This window comes from Mauremys reevesii, linkage group 9, assembly GCF_016161935.1.
Source record: "Mauremys reevesii isolate NIE-2019 linkage group 9, ASM1616193v1, whole genome shotgun sequence".
NCBI classification, from domain to species: domain Eukaryota; kingdom Metazoa; phylum Chordata; order Testudines; family Geoemydidae; genus Mauremys; species Mauremys reevesii.
Window position 1 is genome coordinate 78,328,419 of NC_052631.1, and position 17,406 is coordinate 78,345,824.

A 17,406-nucleotide genomic window follows, 5' to 3' on the forward strand; every position below is an offset into this window, starting at 1 on the left:
GCTTTGGCCACTTCAGATCCTGCAGTTTTATGTAAATGGTTGTAGAATCCTGATTTTCCTTTGTGTTCTCCCTGCTGGGTCAGCGGAATGGCCCTCCACGGGCCCCAATTCAGGGGTAGGCCCAGAGCAGGGAGGAGGTGTGTTGGGGAAGGATGGGGCGTGGTTGCTCTGAGCTGCTAGAGAGTTCCTTGGGGACCATTGCAGGCTGGGTCTGGTGAAGCTAACAGCAGAGGCTAAACCTGTCCCCAGCAGACCCAGGACCTGTGAAGGGGGTGCACTGCCACCTTTGCCCATCCTGCATTCTGGACTATACCAGCTGCAGCTGAGATTCAGGGCCCCAGTCCCCAGCTTCCTTCACTCCTGGGCTTTCCAAGGTCCTCTAGCACAGGGCTCCCCACCCTGACCTCTTCACACACCTCCCAAGCCTGCCTTTGGGGGACCAGGACATTCACTCATACTCCTGATTCAGCCCTAAGAACCTCTGCCTTGCTCACTGCAAAAGACTGAGCAGATGAGTGCTGTCCAAGCCATAGTCCCTGTGGTTCCTGCAGTTCCAATAAAACAAAGCGAGGGAGGTAAAGGCATCCTGTGCTGAAGGCACGTGGCAATTCTGCAGTGAAAAGGGCTGAGTAAGGGTCTAAAGAGGCTCAGAGGCAGAGCTGGCTTTATGATTTGCTGTGTTCCATGTTTTTGGAGGGGCACAGGCCTTGGTTCTAATGCAGAGGGGCACCTCTCCTGGCCTGAAATCTGGGCCCCTCGTCCTGCTGGACCTTGGCTGTCACCTATCACCCTCTCTCTTTGCCCTTCTGGTCTCACCTTTCCACAGCCTCCCCAGTGACAGATGGTGGCTGTTGCTCATCTGTAATTAATTGAACTCTGTGCTGATAATCATCCTAACAAAACCCTAATTAGCTTCTCTCTCAGGAGCCAGTGGCCACAACACAGTATCTCCCCCTACCAGCACCGCGCACGCACATACACACGCACACACACACACTGACTCCCTCTAACAGCCTATTTATAGCTGCGCTGATTGAAGCTCTTGGATTTCTGTCTGGGAAGAGCCTAGGAAGCTCTGGCGGTATTTGCTGCTCTGCCCTGCCTATCTATTCCCATGAGCCCCACCACTCATTCTCACCCAAATTCCAGGAGGACCCCAAAGCCCTTAATTCATGTCTTCCCTCCCCACTTCCAGAGGATGGGGATGTGGTGCTATCGTAAGTGTGATTACAGCCGATGCCAGACGCACTGAGGATTTCTCTTCCCATATGGACGGCCTCCCTTGGCATGGACGTGTCCCAAGGGCAGAGTCACAGAGCAGTCCCTGTGGGATGCTTGGCCCACTGACCAGGTCCTACCCCATGGAACCCTTGGAGCCCATCTCTGCTCTCTGGTTTGTTTCTGCTGTTTGCTCCAGGCAGAGCTTGCTGGGTTCTCCATTCCTTTTGGTGAGGTCGGTTTGTAGGGGAGGGGGCCATTCTCTTTATTTTCCCATCTCCCTTGAAAGCCCCATGCTGGGCAGACCCTCCCTTCTGGCTGGGAGGTGAACCCCTCAGGAACCCATCATTACTCCTGGGGTGGCTGAACCAGGCTCCTCTTGCCGGAAGCTGAGCATAGAGCAAGTTTTAACCATGGTTTTGCTCTGGTCTATATCTGCAGTTAAGCCGTACTAGTGCCCATTCAGCTGAATGTTTTGCTGACACCTGGCAACAGCAAGAGGTAATTTTCCTAGTGTGAACATGAGGGGGTGATGAGGAATGCTCTAAAATAGTCTCTGGGAATATATGCTTGAGTTTTTCACTGACTAAATCTAAGCTCATGCCCCCAGTGCTTAATTTGTGCCAGGGCTTGCCAGGGCTGAGCCCCGACACTTCAAGGCTTGGCAGTTCATAGCCCCAGCACCTCTGAGCTTGCCGCGTCATTTATGAATGTAAAACAATTGCTTGAGCCCCGACACCTCTTTCAGTACAACTTAAGCACTCCATGGCCCCTCTGTATTTGCTCCCTGAAAACATTTGGTCCAGTAAGTTTTACTTGCCTGGATGTTCATAGAAAGTCACAAGTGTGAATATTCATATCAGAAGTTCTCTTATGCTTATCTACTTAGGGATCGGAATAATACCACATGAATGCTCTAGCAATCACAACTAACCAAGACACTGATCACAAATACTGAGAATTGCATGCTGCGATCAATCCACACAGGGCAAGTATTCACCAAGTAAATGTGAATAATTAATCCATACGAGGGCAGTGCAGTCTGCTCCCAGATAGCCCACTGTTCAATCAGTGGAAAAGGAGGCTCCAGTCATCGGCTACCACAGTGGCTGAAATCTGATGCTCACAATCTGTGAGTACATGAAGGGTGTCAACACCAAGGAAGGAATGTAATTATTTAGGGTGGTACCAGGGGGTAAAATGAGGAGAAATGAGATGAAACAAAAGCCTGGTCAACACTTAAAGTTTAGGCCGAGATAGCTGCAGCATTCAGGGGTGTGAAAAATCCATGCTGGCAGCGCTGTAGTGATGCTGGTGAGCGCTGTAGCGATGCTGGGAGTGCTGTAGCTATGCTGATCTAAGCTGCAGTATAGACGTAGCTAGACTGATGGGAAAATGCTTGTGTCAACCTATCTACCACTGCTCGGGGAGGTGGTGTTCTTACAGCAATGTAAAAACCCCTTCCATTGCTGTAAACTGTGTCTGTGCAGTGGATTATGCTGCATAGCCACAGTGACCTAGATAAGCCGCCATAGTCCCCGTAGTGCAGACATGGCCAATGACAAGAAAAGTGTAGACTGGTTGTGGGAAAACATTTCAAGCCAGCAAGCTGTGTAGTGATCTCCCCAGGGTACGGGCTGGATGCCTCAGTGAGACCTTTTGAACTATGCTGAAGAAAGCACTCAACAATGTCCAACAGGAGACAACCCTGCCCTGGCTCCTGGGAGAGGAGCCGGGTGTTCCAATGGGCGTTTCCATTGCTAACCCCGAGGATTCTGTGAAGCAAAGGCTAAGACACTGCCAGGACTCACTCAGCAGCTGGCCCCCTGAGGGGCTCTCTGGCTGCCTCTCCCCACAGGGTTGGGGTTGCCTTGCAAACAGGGCTGCCTCCTGAACCACTGGAGCTGTGAGAATGGAGGCAGCATGTGAGTGCTGCACCCACATGACTAATTCTGGCTTCCTCTAGCAAAGCGGCTGCTGCTGCGCCTGCTGCAGAGTGACTGAACCTGGGGGAGGGGGAGCGAGGAGGCTGGTCCTGACAGCCACGGAGGAGAGGAAAGTGGTGAGAAGAAGGAAGAGGAGCACAAGCAAGAGAGCCACACTGTGCGGAGAGGAGCCAGGCCCAGCTGTAGCCAGGTGAAGGACGGAGGACCCATCCAGCAGGCAGGGTGATGCTGTTTTTCCTGCTCCACGGGACATTGGTAAAGAGCCACCGGAGAAAGTTTTCCTGGGCCCGGGTGTTCCTGAGGGGAGGACTGTGGGGGCCTGGGCTAAGCGTCCAAGCTTAGTCTGGGATGTGTCCGGCTTTGGTGCAGCAGCTAGGGGTCCTGCAGGGAGCTGCAGCAGGCTGGGGTGTGTGCCTGGTGTAGTCAGGAGACAGGGGCTGGGGGGGAAACTGAAATCATCAAGTGGACATTTAGCACTCAGCACAGCTACCAGCAGCTAGCAGGGCTCAGTCCGCTTTCTGGGGTGCACAGGACTAAGTTGCCCAGGGAGTGACTGAAAGCCCCACAGGTACAGGGTATGGGCTTCGTGTGCTCCAGAGAAATGGCCCAAGCTCTGGATGGGGCATATGTTTGGAGAGGTGCCTGTATGGAGTCTGCCTGCGTGTGTCCTGGCTAATGAAGTGAATGGGCCCTGTCCTTAGGCTGCTCCCTGGACAGACCCCAGGGCCAGGGAATCCCAGCATGGAGACCCTTTGCCATGGGACCAGTCATTCTGAGGGAACTCCCTCCCCTTCTGACTGCAGCACAGATCCTGCTCCCCAGGACAATCCCAAGGAATCCCAGGCTGAAACTCAGCTCCCCCTTCTAAGCATCCCTATTAAAGGGAGGTTGCTTTTATTGGACTCCTGTACAGAATGGGCCTCCCTGTCATCCTGTGATAGGGTCACATTCACTGCTGCAGAGATTGTTCAGGCTCTCACGGGGACCATAGGCTCCTAACAGAAGACCAGGCAGGGGCCTGGCAGCTCCCTGGGGTAGACGGTTACTGGAAGTCGCTGCGGCAGAAGTGCGATTACTAACCAGCCCCTTTGTCTTTACCTTTCCCAGATCGTTCCCTCTCCTGTCCAGCAGGCCCGTCGGAATGATTTGAGATGAAGAGTGTACCAACGTTCTGGACAACCAACCCTCCTCAGCAAACTTCAGCCCCATTTGGCTCTGCTTGGACCAAGTTAAATGTTTGTGGGGGTTCCGCCTGGCTCAGTTCGCATGGTCGTGCAGATCCAAGGCAGGGTCCCCTAATGGGCGGAACAGATGAATCAGAGACCACATACAGGACATGCAGATTTGAAGCTGGCACAGCTGTGTTCTGATCTTCAGCCCCTAATTTATCCCAGGGCTGGGATCCCGTCTCACCTCAACAACTCTCACTGCCTCTGTACTGAACCCTGTGGCTTGGACCCCATTAGTCTGGCCTGATCACTGACAGCAGCTGCTGAGCCCAGAGCTTCTGTGGCAGCAGGATCACTAGGGTGGACTTGCCTTTGGGGACAACTTTCAGTCCATGCCCAACTGGTGCAGAGAATGACAGCAGCAAGCTGGTATCACCGGGACATCAGTCGTGTTGTGGCTGAGGATTTGTTGGCCAAAGCTGGGAAGGATGGGTGCTTCCTGGTGCGAGACAGCGAGTCCGTGTCTGGGGCGTACGCCCTTTGCCTGCTGTAAGTGCCCATCTCACTTCTCATCTTTGTCTCTCTCGGTCCCTTTTCCTTTTTCGGGTTCTGACACCTCTCACTTACAAACCTGCTTGTTCTGCCAAAAGGCTTTGACCTGAGGCCCAAATCTCCTGTGCCCAGACCCAGGGTGAGAAGCAGGCTGAACCTGGGTGAATGATTCCTGGAGAGATCTCTCTGCACCTCAGGCTGGTGCCAGCCTTTCTAATCCCTTTTGTCTCTGACGGTGCGCTAAGCCTCCTTGGATCATTCCTGGCGAGGTCAATAGGGAATAATGACAAAGAGATGCCCTTTTCTAACTATGGGCCCCCAGATCCTATGGTGTAAACATGCACACACGCTCACACATTGCTGTGAGAATCTGGCTATGGTGTCTCCAGGCTGCTCATTGTGGAAGTGACTAATAATAGTGCTGAGCACTGATAGCCTTCAAAGCCCTGCGCAGACATTAACCAAGCGGGTAAGGATTGTATCCCCAGATGGGGAAACTAGGCACAGTGAGGTGAAGTGACTTGGCCAAGGGCATAGGGTGAGACAGTGCCTGAGTTAGATTTAGCCCCCTGGAGTCCCTGGTTCCTAACCAATGCTCCAAACCCCTAGATCACAGTGCAGCTATATCAATGGAATAAGCATGAGTCTTTCTAGTGGAAGTAACTACACAGCCTGACTGTAAGACAGTCCTGGCTACACCATGAGCTATGTAGCCTGGGAACCCTCTTTTCTGAGAAGTGGGCAAATGAGATATACCCATCACCACCGGCCCTTCCTCATGCAGGGGAAAATCCTGTTTCTAATGGGGGCCTGGAGTGCAAGTGGCTTTGCCTGGTTTGTAAGCCAGCAGCCCTGCTCTGGGAACAGGATCTGTGATATGTGGCTACAGAGGCAGTGACTCTCGGGTGTGATTCTCCATTCACACCATGTTCAATTTATCAGTGTAAGGAGGAGCAGAATCAGGTCCTTACACTCCAGAGAGCCTGCCTCAACTGTGTCCCCATCCGTCCTAGCAGAGTCTGCCTCTGATGTGGGTGTTCAGGGGAGTCACTGTGCACTGTGTGAGACTGCAGGACCCTGCTAGTGCTGTGAGTGAGGGAGTGAGTCACCCAGGCGGTGCAATCCACCCTCTGTAAAAACAAAGTCACCCCAAAATTCAGCAGCAGCCAGACCACGGAGCACAGTTAACTCTTTAGATTCCAGGGCACAGAGATCCTTTAAATGTCCATCCCCGGCATGGGAATGTGTTTGCTAAGTCCTCAGCCATGCGTGGCACTGCACAAAAAGGACAGGTCCCTGAGGAGGACAGTACGTGCAGGTAACTCAGAGTGGAGTTTTGATGGGGGCAGCCGATTCTCCCTATGCTCCATGTAATAGTAATCCCTCTAATAATTCACTCTGCGCTAGGCGATCCCTGGTACCCAGAACCTACTGATGCCCTGAAATCTAAAGTGGCATTCTGCTCTAAACATGCCTGTATACAAATGGCAAATGTGGAATCCTATGTTCATTGTATCTTAACTCCAGTTCATACTAGCTCAGTTTGGAAGTGAAAAGCTGTCGTTTTTTTTCTAGCAGCCAGCGCTGCAAACTCCCTTGGGATCGGAGAATTGTGCTGGGCTCTTTCTGGCTTATCAGCAATATGGTTTTGCAATTGGCTAGTTAGTTAAGAATTGTGTGGGTGATGAAGGAGCTACCACTGAGGTAGCTCCCTCTACTCTAGCTGCACTGGTTCCCGTAGGTTTTACAGAAGTAAAAGACTGTGAAAACCAATTTGTCCCTGAAGTTAGCAGATCTGACTCTGATGTGCATGGCGCTCAGATCTGGTGAGTAAGGAGGAGCCATTTTTATACAGTCACATTTCTGATCGTAACCACAATTTAAAATTTGAACTAGCAGACAGAGCAAGCTGTGCATGTGTGCAAGGACTGGACTAGCAGGGACTCTGTAGGTCAAGGCTGAGTGCACTGGCAGATCTGTGTGGGAGCTCGGGGCTGGACTAGCCAGGGGTGCTGCAGCTCTGGATTTGAATGTAGTAGCAGGGCTCTGCACTGCATTTGGCTAACCAGTGCTGTCCAATTGATTGTATTCCTGAGGACAACATTGTATCAGATTTGCCTAAACATGGTTTAAAGCCTTTGACTGGAGATTGACTGCTTCGTGTGATCTGAGTGGGCAGGTGTCCCTTTGTGCTGTCAGAGACTGAGTTGCCACATTGATCCCGACTCCCAACCAAGTCACACGTCTGCAGAACTCACTGAAAGCTCAACTAGTAGTCAGGCTGCTGCAGGAATAAGATGCTTTTCCTTTAAGAGTCTTGGAAGGATGCCGTTCCATTTCCGATGATTTTCCTGGCCCAGAGCATGGTACAAATTACAAACACATGGTCCTGAGGAGAGTGGGAGGCGCAGTGCATGCTGGGGATTTAACCAATGAGCTGCCCAGACCCCCAGAACTTGCAGGGACTTAGATTCTGCTAAGAACTTTTTCTTTCCAAAGCTCTTGCCTTGGCTCTGAGTAGCTGTGGGGTGTTTGGGCTCCCAGAGAAGGACATCCTCTCACTAGCCCAGGCCTAGGCTGTCCTTTTGTAGGCAGTTTAATTCACACTTGAACAGGAGTGGCCACATGAGCTACAGAAAGTTTGGCTCTTCAGCACAACACCATGGGTCAGTGTCTGCTTCCTGTGGCCTGGCTGTCATAGGTGTGCTTAACCCTGCCCCCGACATGTCCAAAACCACATTTTCAACAATCAGAGTGGTAGCCGTGTTAGTCTGTATCAGCAAAAACAACAAGGAGTTCTTGTGGCACCTTAGAGACTAACACATTTATTTGGGCAAAAGTTTCGTGGGCTAGAACCCACTTCATCAGATGCATGGAGGGGAAAATACAGTAGCAGGTATATATATATATATATATATATATATATATATATATATATATATATATATATATATATATATATATATATATATATATATATATACACACACACACACACACACACACACACAGAGGACATGAAAAGATGAGAGTTGCCTTACCAAGTGGGGGGTCAGTCTAACGAGACAATTCAATTAGGGTGACCAGATGTCCCAATTTTATAGGGACAGTCCCGATTTTTGGGTCTTTTTCTTTTATAGGCTCCTATTACCCCCCACTCCCTGTCCTGATTTTTCACACTTGCTGTCTGGTCACCTTAAATTTAATTAACAGTAGAATACTATGAGAGGAAAAATCACTTTTGTAGTGGTAATAAGGGTGGCCCATTTCAAACAGCTGACAAGAAGGTGTGAGTAACAGTAGGGCGAAATTAGTATGGTGAAATTAAGTTTTGTAATGACCCATTTACTCCCAGTCTTTATTCAGGCCTAATTTAATGGTGTCCAGTTTGCAAATTAATTCTAGTTCTGCAGTTTCACATTGGAGTCTGTTTTTGAATTTTTGTTGTTGAAGAATTGCCACTTTTAAGTCTGTTATTGAGTGTCCAGGGAGATTGAAGTGTTCTCCTATTGTTTTTTGAATGTTGTAATTCCTGATGTCAGATTTGTGTCCATTTGTTCTTTTGCATAGAGACTGTCCGGTTTGGTACGTGGCAGAGGGGCATTGCTGGCACATGACGGCATATATCGCATTGATAGATGTGCAGGTGAACGAGCCCCTGATGGTGTGGCTAATGTGGTTAGGTCCTATGATGGTGTCCCTTGAATAGATATGCGGACAGAATTGGCATCGGAGTTTGTTGCAGGGTTTGGTTCCTGGGTTAGTGTTTTTGTTGTGTGGTGTGTAGTTGCTGGTGAGTATTTGCTTCAGGTTGGGGGGGGGCTGTCTGTAAGTGAGGACTGGTCTGTCTCCCAAGGTCTGTGAGAGTGAGAGATTGTCCTTCAGGATAGATTGTAGATCTTTGATGATGCGCTGGAGAAGTTTTAGTTGGGGGCTGTAGGTGACGGCTAGTGGCGTTTTGTTACTTTCTTTGTTGGGCCTGTCTTGTAGTAGGTGACTTCTGGGTACCTGTTTGGCTCTGTCAATCTGTTTCTTAACTTCACCAGGTGGGTATTATAGTTTTAAGAACACTTGATAGCAATCCTGTAGGTCAGGGGTTCTCAAACTGGGGGTCGGGACCCCTCAGGGTGTCGCAAGGTTATTACATGGGGGGTTGTGAGCTGTCAGCCTCCAACTCAAACCCTGCTTTGCGTCCAGCATTTATAATGGTGTTAAATATATAAAAAAGTGTTTTTAATTTATAAGGTGGGGTTCGCACTCAGAGGCTTCTTATGTGAAAGGGGTAACCAGTACAAAAGTTTGAGAACTACTGCTGTAGGTGTTTGTCTCTGTCTGAGGGATTGGCGCAAATGCAGTTGTATCTTAGAGCTTACTACTGTTACGCACACTTACGGTTACTCACACCTTCTTGTCAACTGTTTGAAATGGGCCACCCTCATTACCACTACGAAAGTGATTTTTTCCTCTCCTAGTATTCTACTGTTAATTGAATTGTCTCATTAGACTGACCCCCCGACTTGGTAAGGCAACTCCCATCTTTTCATGTCCCGTGTATATATACATATACCTGCTGCTGTATTTTCCACTCCATGCATCTGATGAAGCGGGTTCTAGTCCACAAAAGCTTATGCCCAAATACATTTGTTAGTCTCTAAGGTGCCACAAGGACTCCTCATTATTTTCAGCAATGGCAGCTAATTTTAGGTGGCTCAGATTTTGGATACCCAAATTGAGACAGCTTGTGCATGAGCATCTACAGCTTCTGCTGATGCCAAATGGAGCTGCAGGGACTCAGTGCCTCTGAAAAATCAGGCCCACTGTACTTCAGCTGAGACCCAGAATTGGAAGCATCTGTAATCAGTGGCCTCTCCTGAAAACTTTGCCCATAAAGTCCTTTTGTGCTTGGCCTGTCACTTGAGAAGGAGGGAGAGAAATGTGTCACTCAAACCCTCCCTCCACAAACCAGGAGTGAGGCCTTGAGTCAGACCCAGTATCCAGCTGTTATGGCCTTGTGCGGGGGTTCTTTGGCCAAACAAGGATGTTTATCCAGGTGACAAGCCAGTTAGCTTCAGGCTTCAATGGGGGCAGGGCATACGTCCATCAATGGGGCTCCCTGTTGTGTGGCCTGGGTTGAGAGCAGCTACTACAGCTTAGAGCCTATGGTGATAATTTTATTTTCAGGGTTAGAAGCTTAATTTCTCTGGCCCTTTTGTCCCAGGTACTAATTATGGGTAATGCTCTGAGAGCCAATTGGGCCCTTTATCACAGTGCTGGGGATTGTTGGCTGCTGCTCCCAAATGGGACAGAAACTTATGATGTATTTGTGTTGTGGCAACACCCAGAGGCCCTGTTGGGGTAGGGACTGCACTCACATACACATGGTGAGAGATAGTCCCTGCCTCAGGGAGATCACAAGCTCCCCAGACAAGACAGAAGCTGGGAGAATGGGAGTATTATTGTCCCTCATTTCCCTGAGAACAACTGGTTTCCAGATTCATCCAGATATAGCTGAGCTTATGGGTGCTGCTGTGATCCCTCCCTGCCTTCCTAATGGGCTAACGGATCTTCCCACCGTCACTGCCCCCCCGACTGTTAGACCCACAAGGGTGGAAATCTGGTGTTGCTACCTTGTTCTGTTTCCTCCTAGGTTCCAGAGACACGTGCACACCTATAGGATCCTGCCCGATGAGGAGGGGCTGCTATCTGTGCAGGTGGGTGGAGTGGGGTCCACTGGCTGCAGGTGGGAAGGAGGCAGCTGTAGCAGAGATGCCCCAATCACTAGTATTGCTGTCCCTTGAATCTCTCTCCTTCGGGTATGTTTAAGGCACTTCTCTCCATGGCCTTTAGGTGTGGAGATCCCCTGTTGGCTGCGTGATTTGGGGTTTGCACAGGAAGCAGATGTGGAAAGGTCCTGCCTCTACCCTCTACTCTGCAGGTGCAAATGGGAGGGACACAGCACTGGCCGCATCTGGGGATGGGACTAGGGGGTATATGTGCCTCCCTTCCTGCTGGGAGCCACAAGCTAGCACTGTGGTTTCCTTTCAGCATAAGACACCTGCAGTGCTCAGAGCCCACAGGATGTGTTTCCTTTGCACAGACGCAGTGCGTCACAGCCTCACACGCATCTCTGGTACGGCCTGGCGCTCAGTGACAGCCTGGGAACGCAGCTCTCTGGCCGCTCCATGCTGATGTTGCATGCCTGCATTATATGTTATGGTCATAACCGGGGTGGCTCTAGAGAGACATCTACTCCTCCCCATTTCCTTTCTGACTCACCTTCAGTTTCAGCTGGATACAGGATTCTTGTTCACTTCCTGTCCTAAACTGCTGTGTGGGACTGGGTGACAGCTCTCAGAAAACAGTGATCCCATCCCATCCCAGAGGTGTTCCCTTTTAAGTCCTGCATGGCTCCACCCACTCAGATCAGACCTTGGCTCTTGGCATGTCCCTACTTCTCCCCTTACTTGTGCCAATGGCACCAGCCTCCATGACCCTTTGGGTCTTCCTCCCGTTCCCACCTTTCTGATGGCTGCCAGGTTGCCCCCTTGTGTGTGCAATGATCTCCCTGTCCCACGGCCCCCATCCTCTCCTCACTCAAATCTCTCCTAAAGACAGATCCCATGAACAATGACCCACGTTAGGCAAACTCCCTCCCTCCCCAGCACGATGTCAGGGCAGAGGAGAGAAATCTAAGGCTGTTTAATGTTCTAAGTGAGCACCCGCCCCCAGCTCCCCTAGGTCTTGTGGAGTGTAAGTTCCTTGGGATGGGAATGGTCTTCCATTGTACCCTGAGCCGAGTCAGGCTCATTAGCTGCACCCAACAGAGAGATATTGTATCATGTTCCTAATCCTAATCCTTCCCGGGTGGCTGCAGGATGCCGTGGGTATCCAGAATCTGGGGTGGGATCTGCCAGAGCAACAGCCATTCTTCTTCTTCCCTTAGACCATACAGGGCATCCAGGCCAAATGCTTCCGCACCCTAACTGATCTAATAGGGGCCTACCAGCAGCCCAACAATGGCCTGGTGATCCCACTGCTCTACCCTGTGAACAGAGCAAGAGAGCCAGTGGATGAGGACTCTGGTGAGTCTGGAGGGACTGGGGGGTGCGTGTGTGGTGAGGGGAGCATTTGGGGGGCTGGATGAAGCCATGGGCTAGGGAAGGAAATGAAATGGGGGGATGTGGAGGGTGCAGATCAGCCATTCAGATCCCCAAGAGAGTGAATTATAGTCTCCACAGCACCTAACTGTGCCTGGGGGTCATGGCTTAAATGGGGCATAACATTCCACTCACCCCACACCCCGTTGACCCAGCAATGGGGAGATCAGGGGTGAGCTTGGGGGAGGGGAAACTGGTTACTTTTCTCTCTTAAGATGCTGTGCCTTTGTGTTTGCAGATGGTGAAGATGGCGGAGCCAGCCACCCTCCAAGCCTGGTGCCTCACAGTGGGAACATCGTGGGCAGCACCAGTGGGTGGGTTAGTGCTCAGCCAAACAAGGCCCAGATATCTCAGCAGCTGCAGCTGAGGCTGCAGGAGCAGGTTCACAGCAGGTACTGCCTGGCACCTCCACACCTGTCACAGAGCAGGTAGCAAGCCCTATATTTTGGGATGTCCAGAGGCTGCTGGAGTGAGTTACCAGTGCACGTGTGAGGAGAGCTTCCCTTCCTGCTATGGAGAGTGGAAACTGTCCCATTGGGAAGGGCGAGGCCACAGCAGTGAGGGGGGGAATTGGACAGCTCGATTAAAGGTACAGTGGGGGCTGTACCTCTAGCACCTGCCTTTGCCCACAGGTAGCACTAGAACACCCCTTCTCGCCCAACCCCACATGGTGAGAGTGAGATTGGAGAGCTCGGGGTGACTGGCAGCCAGCCCTGTCTTTTCCCTGAAGTCTGCAATATCCGCTGACTTTCCCTGTCATGGTGCCAGGGGCAGTACCCGCATCAGCACAATGCGGGGCAGGCAGCTGGAGCTCTCAATAAGAAATTCACTCGCACGCTCACACATCCCCACCTGTTGCAGCCCGGCCAGCGATTTCATGGGATTCATGGCCGAGTACCTCAGCCACCATCTACAGCTTGACCTGGAGGCCCTGAGGAATGGGAACCTGCAGCTGAGACACCTGAGCACAGCCTTAGTGACCGCCTGCCGTGGGCTGCACAGGTGAGCAATGGAGGGAAAGGAATTGGGCTGGGGATAGACTCATCCTAAGTCAGAGGCAGAAAAGCCCCATGAGGTCCTAGGGCTGGGTTGTTCTTTCCTGTCTGTTCTCTAGAGACAGGATGTCAGGTTTCTCTAGAGACAAGACATCTGTCTCATATCCGGCCCTCACAGTCCTTCCTCTGGGCATCTCATCTGTGCTGGGTACAGATGCTGTCTGCTACTTTAAACGCTGTCAGGCTGTTCTCTGCTGGGTAAAATTGGCATCTGCTGCTTTGAATACCTTCCCCTAGGGGGGTCTTGTATGTGCTGGGTACAGATGGAACCTGCTGCTTTGCCCTTTTACTTTGGCTCTGTGTCCTGCAGCCAATGAGGCAGAAGAAAGTTCCCCTGCGAGAAGGTAGCTTGCACAAGGCCTTTGCTAGGAAGCCAGGCCAGTTCCTGCATCCAGAGCACCTGGAACCCACTGGCCTCCACAAAACCCCTGTGTGAATTTCTTCTTGTGTGGATGCTGGGGGAGTGTGGTTCGCTGAGCTCATCCACAAGCTGAGAAATCTCCACCCGGAAGGTCTCATGCTGTTCTCTTTGCTTGGTCTCAGCCCTAATTACAGCACCTTTCCCCTCCCTCCCAATTATCCCTCTCCCTCAGTGGCTTCATCCTTCAAATTCAAGTGCCTAAGCAGCAGTTGTGTTAGCAAGTCACTGCAAAGCACACCCACTTTGCATAGCTTTGTGGAGTCTTAGGCCCAACCCTGCTTAGATTCCTCCGGCACTGAAAGTGTCTCTGGTTTGCTGCACTCTCTGGTGGGAAGGACCTGCTCCTGGCACTGTGGTGTCAGGTGGCACCACCTGATGGCAGTCCCTACCAGTAAGACAGAGGGATTGCTGCCCCCAGCCCAACTTCTCTAAACGGGTGTGACTGGTGGCTTATCAGGACCTGGGATAGGACCAGTAGGGGTGTCCTGGTGACTGGCTCCTTGGACCACACAGAGCTTCCCCACTCACTGCTCTTCTCTCTGCAGTGAGATTGACTTCACGCTGGCTGGTTTAGAGACTCTGGCCAAAGTGTTTGACCCTCCAGCTTCCCCTCGGAGCCCCGTAAGAGAGCAGGTGAGCCCTCCCCATCCCCAAAGTGTTGGCCCAGGGCAGGGAGCCTCACTGTAGGCGACAGCATGTCTCTCCCCCTATGGCTGGCCTGGAGGGGGAAGTTGGTCATGGGGGATTTCATTGTTTGGGTTTGGTTTTCCTGCATATCTGCACCCTTAGAGGGCACCATGCTCCGTTCCTGGAGCGAGGCCCAGCCAGCTGCCTATGTTCATGAACCAAGTGCTAGAGCTCAAATCCAGAGGGAGTTCAGATGCAGCAGGCTAGATGCTACAGTGAAGGTTGGAAATTGCAATGCAGGGACCTGGGAGAGGAAGAATACTTCAGTGGTGGGGCAGGTCAGGGATCTGGTCTGGGACACCTCAGCTGGACTGACCCAGAGCGTGTTGCTGAGGCTCAACAAGGACAAGTGCAGAGTCCTGCACTTAGGAAGGAAGAATCCCATGCACTGCTACAGGTTGGGGCCCGACTGGCTAAGCAGCAGTTCTGCAGAAAAGGACTTGGAGATTACAGTGGACGAGAAGCTGGATATGCGTCAGCAGTGTGCCCTTGTTGCCAAGAAGGCCAACGGCATATTGAGCTTTATTAGTAGGAGTATTGCTAGCAGATCGAGGGAAGTGATTATTCTCCTTTATTCAGCACTGGTGAGGCCACATCTGGAGTATTGGGTCCAGTTTTGGTCCCCCCACTACAGAAGGGATGGCATGTGGACAAATTGGAGAGAGTCCAGTGGAGGGCAACTAAAATGATTAGGGGGCTGGGGCACATGACTTACGAGGAGAGGCTGAGGGAACTGGGGTTATTTAGTCTGCAGAAGAGAAGAGTGAGGGGGGATTTGATAGCAGCCTTCAACTACCTGAAGGGGGGTTCCAAAGGGGATGGAGCTATAATGTTCTCAGTGGTGGCAGATGACAGAACAAGAAGCAATGGTCTCAAGTTGCAGTGGGGGAGGTCTAGGTTGGATATTAGGAAACACTATTTCACCAGGAGGGTGATGAAGCACTAGAATCGGTTACCTAGGAAGGTGGTGGAATCTCCATCCTTAGAGGTTTTTAAGGCCCAGCTTGACAAAGCCTTGATTGGGATGATTTAGTTGGTGTTGGTCTTGCTTTGAGCAGGGGGTTGGACTGGATGACTCCTGAGGTCTCTTCCAGCCCTAATATTCTATGATTCTAAGATCTGCCTGGGAGCTGAGACCTATGTCCTGAGCCAAAGCCCCCCATGCTGTCCCAGCCCCAGCCTGCCTTCACTGCTCTGCCTGTGCGTCTCAGTCCTGCTCCGCAGTTCCCTGCACAGACCTACGCACAGAGGTGCTAATTGTGCTAAACTGTGTGTGTGTGTTTTAGTTCCATAGAGAAGTGTCTCCAGACCTTCCCAACTCTTTGCTAGTGACCCAAAGTGTAGTTAATAACCATTACAGTAGAGTGACCAGATGTCCCGATTTTATAGGGCCAGTCCCAATATTTGGGACTTTTTCCTATATAGCCCTATTACCCCTCACCCCCATCCCAATTTTTCACACTTGCTATCTGGTCACCCTACATTAGAGAGCCTTTTTTTTCAGTTTGTCAAATAGTAAATTTTCTGAAAAAGGCGTTTGTGGAGCACCAAAACTATTCAGAAATTCAGCCAATAGTTTAGGCTGAGCATACCTAAAATTAAGTTTCAGAAATGTCAAAATGGTTTAAAAAAATCTCAATTCACGTCAACCTCCAAAATGCTTTGTTTGACCCAAGCAACATGTTTTTGTGTTTTAATAAGAAAAAAATTCAGTTTTGACTCAAAATGATTTTTTCCAGATTTTTCAGTTTAGCTACCAAACTTTGGGGGAAAAAAAAACAGTTATTCATGCAGCTCTACTCTCCATAGGTATTGAAATGACCCTGGAAACTGGTCAAGGTTTCTGGACATATCCACTACAGTTTAATCTGTCATTGCTGCTTTAAGAGCACCAGATATCAGAATTTGTCTCTTTCTGTTCAGGGTCTCTTGGCCAGCGATCCAGACCTTGAACTGCTCCTCAGCAAGATCTCCACTGTCAACCACCTGCTCTCCTCTCTAGAGAAAAAGGTACCTAGTGAGTTTGTAATCTCAGCACACGTTGCTAGGGCTTGGGACCATTACTCTGCAAACAAGTCCAGGGTTACAAGTTTGCCACCCTGCACCCATAGCACATGAGCAGTGCATTTTTCATGGATTAAGCTACAAAAGGAAGGCAAAGAGAGCAGAAGGTAGAATTCTGTTAAATATAGGAAGGTTTAGAATTTAAGATCCCAGAAGAAGTAAACTTAAATTACAAGAATTACAGCAAAAACCTCTGAAGAAATACTCTTTTATAAATTCCCCCATGAAGGGTAGAAGAGCTACTAATTGCAACCTTTACTAATGTCCCCTAGCTCTCCAGACTAGAATAAGCTCCTTAAATTTGAGCAAACTCCTAGGATAAATTAAAACTCCCAGATAGAGCAAGTTTCTACTAGGTTGAGCTCCCAGACATTAGAGACCACTTCAGGAAGGGTACTGGCCTCTCATTAAATTGGAGGGAAGGGAATTCCTTCCACCAGGAGCATACTTTATAGTTCCTTAGTCCCACCCCTAACAGGTTCTAGCCAATCAGCGCCCTCCACCTTACTCACAACACACATTACCAATTTAACACTTTCACAAACCAACCTCTGCCTCTGGGCCTCCATGCTTTTTGTGCTGGCGCACTGGGTCACCTGGTTCCCAATTCCTGCTCACTTTTGCTGAGATCCCTGAGGTGTCTATCACAAGCAGTCTGACATTGCCACTCCTGCAGGACAGCCATGAGGGATAGATCTGTGTCATTGCCTCCTTCCTAGAGCAGGGCATTGTGATTTGTAGCCAAGCCATTGCTCTGGATGCCTCCATGGTGAAGCTGACAGAGTCTGCGTATGGCTCTCTCAAACATGAGCTGTTCACCTTGTCCCCTCCCTGGGTGATTGGAGCACTGGGCAGGAGGGAGCACATTCTGCTGAGTGTTGCCTGGCTTCTTCACACTGATGGCTCCAGCACTGCCTAGTCAATACATGCCAGATAGTGCCAATAGCTGATGGGTAAATTCAGGCACCAAAAGAGGAGGTGACTGATTGCAAGCAAGTCAGTGGCAGGGCCAGGAACAGAACCCAAGGCTCTCATCTCCCCCTCTGACAAGTAGGTGGTGTTGCCTTCACTTTAATCTGTGCAGACACAGAGCAAACAGCAAGTGGTACCTCATTAGGACCCAATTCCAAAGTTCCC

At 50.5% G+C, this 17,406-nt stretch overlaps 1 protein-coding gene across 6 annotated transcripts in view; it reads left to right on the top strand.

The window, feature by feature from the left end:
- Positions 1–17,406, top strand: part of LOC120371871 (phosphatidylinositol 3,4,5-trisphosphate 5-phosphatase 2-like) — a 67,688-nt gene that overhangs the window by 34,951 nt on the left and 15,331 nt on the right. For 4 of the 6 annotated variants that reach the window (XM_039488256.1, XM_039488258.1, XM_039488260.1 and 1 more), the window contains exons 3-12: positions 1,660–1,719; positions 2,108–2,221; positions 3,185–3,419; positions 4,272–4,882; positions 10,533–10,596; positions 11,829–11,967; positions 12,281–12,434; positions 12,904–13,044; positions 14,064–14,151; positions 16,129–16,215. In XM_039488256.1, coding sequence (XP_039344190.1) covers positions 4,746–4,882; positions 10,533–10,596; positions 11,829–11,967; positions 12,281–12,434; positions 12,904–13,044; positions 14,064–14,151; positions 16,129–16,215 — 810 coding nt within the window. In that variant the 5' untranslated portion in view covers positions 1,660–1,719; positions 2,108–2,221; positions 3,185–3,419; positions 4,272–4,745. The remainder of the gene's footprint in view (positions 1–1,659; positions 1,720–2,107; positions 2,222–3,184; positions 3,420–4,271; positions 4,883–10,532; positions 10,597–11,828; positions 11,968–12,280; positions 12,435–12,903; positions 13,045–14,063; positions 14,152–16,128; positions 16,216–17,406) is intronic. The other 2 variants (XM_039488259.1, XM_039488255.1) reach the window with 2 other exon arrangements.